The sequence below is a fragment of the Phalacrocorax carbo genome, chromosome 25, assembly GCF_963921805.1.
Source record: "Phalacrocorax carbo chromosome 25, bPhaCar2.1, whole genome shotgun sequence".
NCBI lineage: Eukaryota > Metazoa > Chordata > Aves > Suliformes > Phalacrocoracidae > Phalacrocorax > Phalacrocorax carbo.
Genome location: NC_087537.1, coordinates 6,152,068 through 6,162,323, shown reverse-complemented (window position 1 = coordinate 6,162,323; position 10,256 = coordinate 6,152,068). Strand labels below are relative to the sequence as shown.

The 10,256-nt window shown below is 54.0% G+C and overlaps 2 protein-coding genes across 2 annotated transcripts; both read left to right on the top strand.

The window, feature by feature from the left end:
* The first annotated feature begins 27 nt into the window (after positions 1–27).
* Positions 28–6,344, top strand: CCDC103 (coiled-coil domain containing 103). The gene is made up of 3 exons (XM_064472983.1): positions 28–668; positions 3,988–4,120; positions 5,701–6,344. The coding sequence occupies exons 1-3, from the start codon at positions 526–528 to the stop codon at positions 6,172–6,174; spliced, it is 750 nt and encodes a 249-aa protein (XP_064329053.1). The 5' UTR covers positions 28–525; the 3' UTR covers positions 6,175–6,344.
* Positions 6,345–8,963: 2,619 nt separating this feature from the next.
* On the top strand, positions 8,964–10,208 carry FAM187A (family with sequence similarity 187 member A). Its single transcript, XM_009515248.2, has one exon. The coding sequence runs from the start codon at positions 8,964–8,966 to the stop codon at positions 10,206–10,208; it is 1,245 nt and encodes a 414-aa protein (XP_009513543.2).
* Positions 10,209–10,256: the final 48 nt, after the last annotated feature.

Sequence of the window (10,256 nt, the reverse complement as noted above, 5' to 3'; positions counted from 1 at the left end):
CTGCCCTGTCGCTATGGCGACGGGAGGGGCGCCGGCGCGCGCGGCGGTAGCTGGAGCTCGGCTGGGGGCGGCGGGGCTGTCGCGATAGAGGGGGCCCAGGAGCTGTCGCGATAGTAGCAGGGTTCCTAGTTGCCATCCATGCCCACAGCGTGGCAGGGCTGTCTCGGCAAGAGTGAGGGTCCCTGGGGCTGGTGGTGTATGCACGACAGGAGTGGGGTTCCCAAGGCCAGCCCTGGCAAGACTGTCAGGGTAAGGGCGGGGTTGTCACGATAGGAGTGGGGTCCGCAGGGCCAGCCCTGGCAAGGCTGTCACGATAGAAGCGTGGTACCTGAAGCCAGCCCTGGCAGGACAGTTGTGACAGGAGTGGGGTGCCCAAGTCCAGTCCTGGCAGGGCTGTCGTGACAGGAGAGGGGTCCCCCTGCATCTAGAGGTGGCCCTGTCCCCCCCGTCCCCACAGGCCCCAGCTCCCCGCTGGGGGTCCCCGAGCCTGGCCTGCCCGTGCCCCCGGCCAGTGGCAGGGCCGGGATGGAGGCGGATGGAGCCCTCGACGCCGCGGCGCTGGAGCGGGAGCTGCGGGCGGCAGTGGCGGCTGACGAGAGGCGGGAGAGGGAGAATGACGCCAAGCTGCGGGCCCTGCACCAGCGCGTCCCCTCCTACGAGGAGTTCAGGTCCAGCGGGGGACGCCCGGGGCAAGGGGGCGGATTCGGGTCCTTCCCTACCCCAAAGGGCTTTGGCAACACCAAGGCTTTGTGTGGTGCCAGGTGCTCCTGCCACAGGGTCGACCCACCTGCAGGGATGAGTTTTGGAGCTCCAATTTTGGGCCTTCTTAAGATACAAGCTCAGCCAGTGGGTTTTGAGCTCAAATCTTGCTCTGAGCGGGGACTGAGCTGATTTGCTGTGCTTTCTGCCCCAGGTGACCATGAGCGTGGCTTGACAGGACAGCAAACCTGGCTTCAGGACTCCCAAAAAGGCCATGGCCCACTGGCACAGAGCCCTGGTGGGACAGAAATTCAGCCTTGTTTAGGATTTGCCCCCCAAAAATCATCAGGTTGACATGTGTGGGCTGAGACCTCAGCTCTTCCTGTGTGGAACAGCCAGCGCCAGGGCAGGTCCTCATGGTGGCCAAGGTGTGGACCAGCAGTGGGGTGGCACAGGCTCACAGAATCACAGCCTCGTAGGGGTTGGAAGGGACCTCTGGAGCTCACCCCGTCCCACCCCTGCTGGAGCAGGCACCCCCAGAGCAGGGGCACAGGGCCGCGTCCAGGCGGGGGGTGAATGTCTCCAGGGAAGGGACCCCACAGCCTCTCTGGGCAGCCTGTGCCCCTGCTCTGGCACCCGCACAGGGAAGGGGTTTGTCCTCATGTTCAGGTGGAGCTTCCCGTGTTCCAGCTTGTGCCCGTGGCCCCTTGGCCTGGCGTTGGGCACTGCTGGAAAGAGCCCGGCCCCATCCCCCTGACACCCGCCCTTCAGATATTTATAAGCATTGATGAGATCCCCCTCATTCCTCTCTTCTCCAGGCTGAACAAACCCAGGTCTCTCAGCCTTTCCTCATATGGGAGATACTCCAGTCCCCTGATTACCTTCGTAGCTCTCCGCTGGACTTCCTCAAGCAGTTCCTTGTCCTTGAACTGGGGGGCCCAGAACTGGACGCAGCACTCCAGTTGTGGCCTCACTGGGGCAGAGCAGAGTGGGGAGGAGAACCTCCCTCGCCCTGCTGGCCACACTCCTTTGAATGCCCCCCAGGACACCATTGGCCTTCTTGCCCACAAGGGTACAGTGCTGGCTCAGGGTCACCTTGCTGCCCCCCAGCACCCCCAGGGCCTTCTCAGTGGAGCACCGTCCCTTTTTCAGCATGCTGTCCCCTCTCCCCATTTGCAGCACCCATGGTCCAAGCCCCGCTGGCCTGCCCTGCCCTCCCTGTCCTCCCCGCACAGCCCATGCCGCAGTGGGGATGCAGAAGAAGAGGGTGATGCATGTCCCTGTGCACCCAGCCCGGCATGTTCATGCTCCCAAACCCGTCACTGGTTTGTCCGAGGTGTACTGGGAGCAGGTTTGTGGGCCAAGGATGGCAGGGATGCTCCGCAGAGGCAGCGTAGGGCACTCCCAACGCCTACCAAAGTCCTGGATCCACCTACAGATCCGTCTGGGGAAGTCCCAGTCCCTTGACATCCACAGACGGATCTGTAGGTGGATCCAGGACTTTGACCACCCCTTGGTAAACTTATACAGGACTAGATCAAACTCCATTTCTGGCTTCATCTCTGTCTGCATTCAGTCGTGCCATCTGATCCCTGAAAGGCACAAAAACACTTTAAATGGTGTTTTCTCCCCCAACCTTCTTGCCAGTCCCTATAAAAGGATTTCTGAGTGATTTAAAGCTGTTTTATCAGTGTATTGGTAACTGTAGAAGTGATCTGGGGGAGGTAACAGAGCAGCTTCTCTCTGTGGGTGCAGCATCTTCACTCGCATAGCCCACACTAGCATAGGAGCAGAGACCTGGACCCCTTCAAGGATCTGCCTGTTACTGGAAAGACTAACTACAGGGATTCATCCCACGGGATGAGAGGAACCTTGTGGACAATTGAGCCTGGGCTGCTGTAGTCAGTCGCAGATGTCAGTGTAATAAGATGCTGTATTCAAATTGATCCACAAAAACATACCCACCCAGCGCGCTGCAAGCTACAAACCTAGGCATTGTAATAATTTAGGGTCTTTCCTCTGGAAGACCCAAAACCACAGAAATTTCAGCATACTGTAAGAAAAAGGCAGGAGGAAACAATGTCCTGCCAGTTCCTCCGGCTCTGGCGGAATTGTCGGGTGGAAATGCCCAGCTCCTGGGGAGTAAGCCGTTCCCTGCTGGGAGGAACCACGGTGCTGCAGCCTGCAGGGAATTCCTGCCTTGTTGTCCCAGCAATTGGACTAACACTGAGTGTGTGAGGAGGATGTGCCTATTAAGTGCCCCAAGCAATATCATCTGTTTTCCTCTGACCCATCTCTGATGCTTCATGATCTCATTTGAATACCAATCTTGTTTGATAGAAACACAGAATCACAGGATGGTTTGGGTTGGAAGGGACCTGGAAAAATCATCCAGTCCCCTGGATGTCCCCCATGGGTAGGGACATCTTCAACTAGATCGGGTTGCTCAAAGCCCCGTCCAACCTGACTTCCAACATGGGACATCCACAACATCTCTGGGCAACCTGTTCCAGTGCCTCACCACCCTCATCATAAAACATTTATTCCTTATGTCCCATCTAAACCTGCTCTCTGGCAGTTAAAAACCATTGCCCCTCGTCCTGTCACTACAGGCCCTGGTAAAAAAGCCTCTCTCTTTCTGTAAGCCCCTTTAAGCACTGGAAGGCCACATAAGGTCTCCCTGGAGCCTTCTCTTGTCCCGGCTGAACAAGCCCAACTCTCTCAGCCTCTCTCCACAGCAGAGCTGTCCCAGCCCTTGGACCGTTTCCGTGGCCCCCTCTGGAGCTGCTCCAAGAGGTCCATGTCTGTCTCGTGCTGGGGACCCCAGAGCTGGGCGCAGGGCTCGGGGGGTCTCACCAGAGCAGAGCAGAGGGGGAGCATCCCCTCCCTCGCCCTGCTGGCCGCGCTGCTGGGGGTGCAGCCCAGGGGACAGGTGGCCTTCTGGGCTGCAAGTGCATATTGTTGGCTCATGTCCAGCTTTTCCTCCCCCAGTACCACCAAGTCCTTTGTGGCAGGGCTGCTCTCCATCCATCCATCCATCCATCCATCCATCCATCCATCCATCCATCCATCCATCCTCCAGTCTGTGCTGATATTGGGGATTGCCCCAACCCAGGTGCAGGACGTTGCACTGGGCCTTGTTGAACCTCCTGAATTTCACAAGGGCTGCTCCAGGTGCCTCTGGATTATACATACAGCCCCAACTCAGAAATTGCCTCAGAGAAGAAGCTCGAAGCCTCAATATATTTGATCTTGCAAAGTATCCCATCCCCTTCTTGTTGCCTGCAGGAACATTGTGCTGGCATCACACCTGAAGCCCCTAGAGAAAAAGGACAAGATGGGTAAGAGGATGAACGTGCTGTGGAATCCCTGTGCAGCCCGCACCAAGGCCCCGCAAGCCAGCGACATGGAAATACCCCAGGTGAGGGAGGCGCTTTCTGGGACTTTGTCCACATCTAAAAATTACTCCAGATAATTGGGGTGTTATTTTAAAATGCAAGAGTTATTCAGAAATATCTCTACATGTGAGCGAGCCCTCAAAGTCCCCAGGAACATTGGTGTTTAGATAATCACAGTGTTCTCTCTTGGCCCCTAATTTGTGTCTGGTAAGTCCTTGCACCAGCTGCTTCAAGAAGAGTCTGCTTCAACCCTGTGGGAACCTAAGACCAGCTGCACAGCGTCAGACCAGGGCTCCCAGTACCCTGCTTCTGATGGTGGCCAGTAACAGATTCTTGGGGAAGACTGCCCTCCCTTGACTGCACTCTTCCAGCTGGCTGCAGTTTAGAGACCAAGAGCCAAGGCTGAGCATCTGGATCATCACGTTTAATAGCCACAGGCCACAGATCTTCTGTGAACGTAGCCAGTTCTTTTTCACCCCACGGTTTAATTATGCATTATATGGAAAAATGCTATTTTGTTTTAAACCTGCTGCCTGATGAATTCACTGGCTGGTCCGTAGCTCTTCAGCTGTAGGAAATAGTGACTAAACATTTTTCTGTCCACATCATTTGTGATTTGAGTGACATCTGTCCTGCCCCCTCCGGTGGACTCTGCCCATGCCAGAGAGTCCCAGTCACTGGATATGTAGCCAGGGATGTTTCCCTTAGATATTTCTCATGGATTTTTTGACACTGAATTTCATTTGCCTGTTTATTATAGATCATTTTGCAACTCTTCTAGGCAGCTTTGCATGTGCTTGCACTGAGCAATGATGTCCCCAGAGCAAGTTCTGTTCCTAATCCCATTAGCACTTGGGCTCTGATCTCCAGGGCTTCTCCATTTTGTGTTTAGACACAGCCTGATGTTGCTGTGCCTTGTTCTTGCTATCTGTTTAAAACCCTAAATGTTTTAATCCTCCTTCAGTCTGTGCATCAGTTAAGTCAGCGTTGATGAGTTCAGCGGTTCAATTACATATTGTATAAAACAGGATTTCCTTTTATCTGGAGGTGCCACATTGAGCTTGGCTCTCATTTAGCGCAAGCTCTCTGCCACAGACCATACGAATGCCATGTGTTATGAGACGGTGTGTTAGGGCCATCTGCATATTTTCTGGGGTTTACATCTTGTATCTTTTATCTCCTCAGCCCTTTGATTTGCCTCACAGAGCTCGAGATGGAGTAGAGGTTTACATTGAGCTACACTGGCCTCCAGGAGACCCCTTCCCACACTGTGATGGTGGATCCAGACTGGGCAGTGTGACTGGTTCTGGTTAGCATTGGGGTTACTCCACTACTGGTCTCTGTTCATGCTGGGCTTCATGCCTCATCCATTCTTCCATTATTTTCCCCTGAAGTTGGCTGGTTTCTGTAGGGCTTGAGGAACCCGATATTTCTTTGTCTTTCTCTATGTTTTGCACCTCACAAGCTTTATGCAGCCCTTTGTGCTGTCAAAGCCTGTATTAAAAACAATTCAGCCATCTACAGGTTGGGCAGGGCAGGGGAGGAGTAAAAATCTTCAAGTGGGAACAAAACAAAAGGAACTGGTAACTATTTTTTCCTTCAGGAACTGGATCAACTGCCTGGAACCTCTGCCGAATTTTACAGAGATTGGCGCAGATGCTTAAGAAGCGGAAAAGAAAAATACCAGCTTTTGCTTGAACTCGGAGGGAAGGCCTTGGGCAGAATGTTTCAGGCTGACTTGGGCTTTGGCCTCCTGGGTGAGTTCCTTACAGTGCTGGCAGAGCATGTCTGTCATGAAGACAGAGATGCCATCCTTCAGATCTTAGAGAGCCTTTCGCGCACCAAGCGCTTCGGGTTAAATGTAGATCTTCTGAGCGAGTCAGAGAAGGAGAGCAGCAGGGACTTGTTTAGGAAGCTGCAGAGCATGAGCAGGGATTATCGGACCTCTGGCCATCCCCGTGGCCCAGCCGGCTGCGAAGCTGAGAGGGAAGCCCACATCATGGACCCCAGCCTGCAAAAGGAAGCCGAGGAGGAAAGGATAGTGATGGAGCTGATGAAATGTTACCAGGTTGACTGAAGGAGCAGAAACACCAAGGTCATGCAGAAAGAGTGCCAAAGAAGCTCAAAGCTTGACTTTGGCATCACTTTGCGAGATGGCTAAATCAGATACGTCTGGAGCATTCCTTCCATTTCTCTGTACCTGGGAGCCACCCAGAGCAATAGTTCTGCACAAATAAAGGTTAGTTACAGCGAGGACTGTGTTGTGATCTCTGGGGCAGGGTGTCCTCACAGAAAGGTGCTGTGAGAATCTCTTAGATGAGGAGAACAGGATAAAACTAGGCTGGTGTTTTTGAAGGAGAACCCAAAACCCAAATAGTCCCTTCCCTTTTTCATCTCTGCCTATTGTCACTCAGGGGATTTAAGAAGTGTAACCAATGACAATGTTTAACGGTGCAGCCACTGAAGTTAGAATGGGCTGATGGAGGTGCAGATATCAAGGTATATCGAGGACTATCCAACCAGCTATTTTATTGTTATTCTACCCCAACCAGCAGGGCATGGGGTAAACCTCAGAGGTCCTGTCACCTCATGGTCCTACCATCTCAGACACTATCTGATTTGCTGAAATACCACAGAAATTGAAATTTAGAAGGAACTGACAGGCAACAGTCCAACAAAGAGACTCTCCAGGACTGCCTAATACTGTGTCTAAATTGAGTCGCACTTCTGTTTTGGCTGCCTACCAGAGGGGCCTTCATACAGCACAGGTCAGCACCTACCCACCAAGCTCTCCTGGAGCTCTGGTCTGGGAGAATCCTTGAGCTTCTCCCTACGTTACAGTGCTCAGACTCACTTCAATTCAGTTCAAAAACAACTCTTGGGTCCGTTTTGTTGCAAAACCCAGCTAGAGGAGCAAAAGGTAGAGCCACTCTGGCAGACTATAACCATCCCTCTCCCACCTTCTCTGTAGAAGCCACCAGGCAGCTGCTGTGCTTTAACCTGGCAAGCAGCTAAACACCACACAGCCGTTGCTCACAGCCCCCCCAGGGGAATGGGGAGGGAATTGGGGGGAAAAAAGTAAAATTTGTAGGTGAGATAATGATGGTTTAATAGGACAGAAAATGGAAATGAAAATGAAAATAATAATAATAAAATAATAATAACATCATCAAAGTGATGCACAATGCAATTGCTCACCACCCACTGACGTGATGCCCAGCCCAGCCCCCAGAAGCGATTTCTGCCCCCAGCCAACTCCCCCCAGTTTATATACTGGGCATGACGTCGTATGGTATGGAATATCCCTTTGGTCACTTTGGGTCTGCTGTCCTGCCCGTGCCCCCTCCCCTCCCAGCTTCTTGTGCACCTGGCAGAGCAAGGCAAGCTGAAAAGTCCTTGCCTAGTGCAAGCACTACCCAGCAACAACTAAAATATCAGTGTGTTTTCAACATTATCTCATACTAAACCCAAACCACAGCACTGTACCAGCTACTAGGAAGAAGGTTAACTCTGTCCCAGCTGAAACCAGGACAGCACCTAACTGATTATCCTCTGAGGTCTGGCACTTGAATGCTGGGCTTTGTGCATCTATCTTGGGGACATCTCTGTCCCTGCAAGGTGTTGTGGGTGCCATTCCTCTTGCCTTTGCATAACACTTGCGAACCTGAGGACTAGCAGAAAGCCAAGAGCTGAAGTCTTAAACTAAACAACAAAGATCCTGGAGTTTCCTAAGTTGGGGATGGAGGATGTTGGTGCAAGAGCAGCCCTGGCACGACAGTTACAGCTCTGGTTGGAACAGGCACAGTGCTTTCAGCAGTCTGGAGGCTCAGGGCTTGCACTCGTGTCCTGGGTGATGGGAGCGGCCTCCTGCATCCCCATCACTTGGGGAAAGGCAAAATCCCCATGGTTTGGTCAGAAGACTCAGGACAAATGAAGTACAGGAGAGGTTGTGTGAATGGTTATGGGAGGACAGGCTGTTAGACCCTGGGAGGATCGGCTCTTAGACCCGCTGGGATCAGTTTCCCAATCCATCAGTTCATGGTCTAAGCTGAGCATCTGCTCAACAAGTGCTAAAAGGGGAGCTGAAGGTCTGGCCGGAGTCAGTGGGAAGCAAATAGCTCACCTTCACCATGGTAGAGGTACATTTAAGGCCTCCAGGACTGGCTCCAGCATTAGCTCAGGCAAGGGTGATTTGAATGAAAAGCCGTGTCAATCACTCGGAGAGGAGGAGTCTCAGACATTACCTGGGCAGAGGGGCTTCAGCACACAAATCCTTGGAAAGCCAACAGGGAGGCTGTAGAAGTCTAAATACCCTGTTTGAAACCTCTTGTTCTGGACTACAGAGGTCAGCTGCCATTGGAGGAGGTTCTTCTTTGGGTTCGTTGCTCTCAAGGGATCAGAGCAATCCTCAACACCTACTGCACGTGAGTCTTTCAAGAAGACATCAGCATTTCCCTTGTTCCCATCATGCTTCCCATCGCTGTGTCTTCCCTCTGCGGCTGCGCTGCACAAATGACCGGCATGCTCGTTGTCCGGGGCACAGCCAACACTCTAGAGCAGCTGGGATACAGGAGAGGTTCTAGAGCCCGCGTCCCAGGGGACAGCCTGCCCCGGGGCAGGACGGGGTGCTTCCCAGCAGATACTCGGCTGAGATGGGATATTTCAGTCACTGTTTGACCCCTGCTGTCAGCCACGTACACTGCAGGCAGGAGGTCACCTGCAAACCCCATCTTTGGCGAGCTATCTGCTGTGTGCTCCACCCCTGCCCCATGCGGGCCCTGCTAACCCCACGCGCGGGTTCCTGCCATCCCTGCTGAGGATGGATCCCTGCGCGGGTTCTGCCGACCGCAGAGACCGCCTGCGGCGATGGTGAGGGGGCTGCTGGGAGCTGCCCTTCTCCTCTCCCTGGTAGATACTCTCCACGCTTTTGCGATTGAAGAGAAAGGAGATGTGTTCAAGAGGATGGCTTGTCCTGCTTTCCTGTTGTTTGACAATGCCGCGTACTTGGCTGACATGACCTTTGAGCTCCCCTGCAACTGCAAGCCTGAAGAGGTCTCCTCTGTCGTCTGGTACTTCCAGAAGAACACGGGCAGTGACAAAACCACAGTCCTGACAGACTTTGCTGGCACCGTGGTGGTCGACTCGGGCCATATCCACGCGGGCAGTGACGTGCTGAAGCGTTTCAGTATTCGGATGTTCAGTCTCATCGTCTTCCAGGCCCAGGTGATGGACTCGGGACACTACCTGTGTGGCACTAAGAAAGGAGACTTCTTTTATGGCTATGACGTAGACGTGCAGCCCACCAAGCACATCACGGTGACTTTTGTGGACAAGGGCCAGCACGTCCAGGATGACTACACGAAGAAGCGCTTCAGCCTCTTCACCACCTTCTGGGACTGGACCAGATGCGATCGCTGTGGGGTGAGAGGCGAGCAGCGGCGGATCGGGCTCTGCTACGTGCAGAGTGCCCAGTTGCACCCTCGCTATCGTACTGCTGTGCCCAACGTCACATCCTGCGGCTCAAGGGCTGTTCCCGCACATTTCCAGCGCCCCATCCGCCTCCGGAGACCCGAGGTGGCCATCCGAAGCTGCCTGACCCCTTGCCCGAAGGAAGAGGTCCCCGAGGAAGGTGTGCAGGCCATCTCCAATGTCATTTCCAAGCTGGGTGAGAAGCCCTGGCTGCCCCGTGTCCCCACGCAGTTTCACAAGCAGCCCATCGGAAGTGACCTGATCATCGCGTGCCCAGGAGCCCGGCCTGAGCATGCCGTGGCCTGGGACAAGGACTCCGTCCGGCTCTACCGCTCCCGCTACCTTATAGGTGTCAACAAGAGCATGCGGGTCTTCATCGACCACGGAAACCACCTGCACATGCAGCGGGTCCAGATCAGCGATGGAGGCACCTACTTCTGCTGGCGGGAGGGCAAGATGGTGGCCGGCTTCCGTCTCAGCGTGATTTACCAGCACCGGCGCAGGCGGACATTCAAAGATCCCGAGACAATCTACGCTGTCAAGGCCATTGGCATGAGCTACATCCTCATCAGCATCGTCTTCATCATCATCCACGTGTGCCGCTGCTGCTGGCGGGTGTTCAGGTGCCCTGGCAGGACATAGCACCTCCACCACGGCCCCGGCGGGTCACTCTTACATCTTGGATCTTTC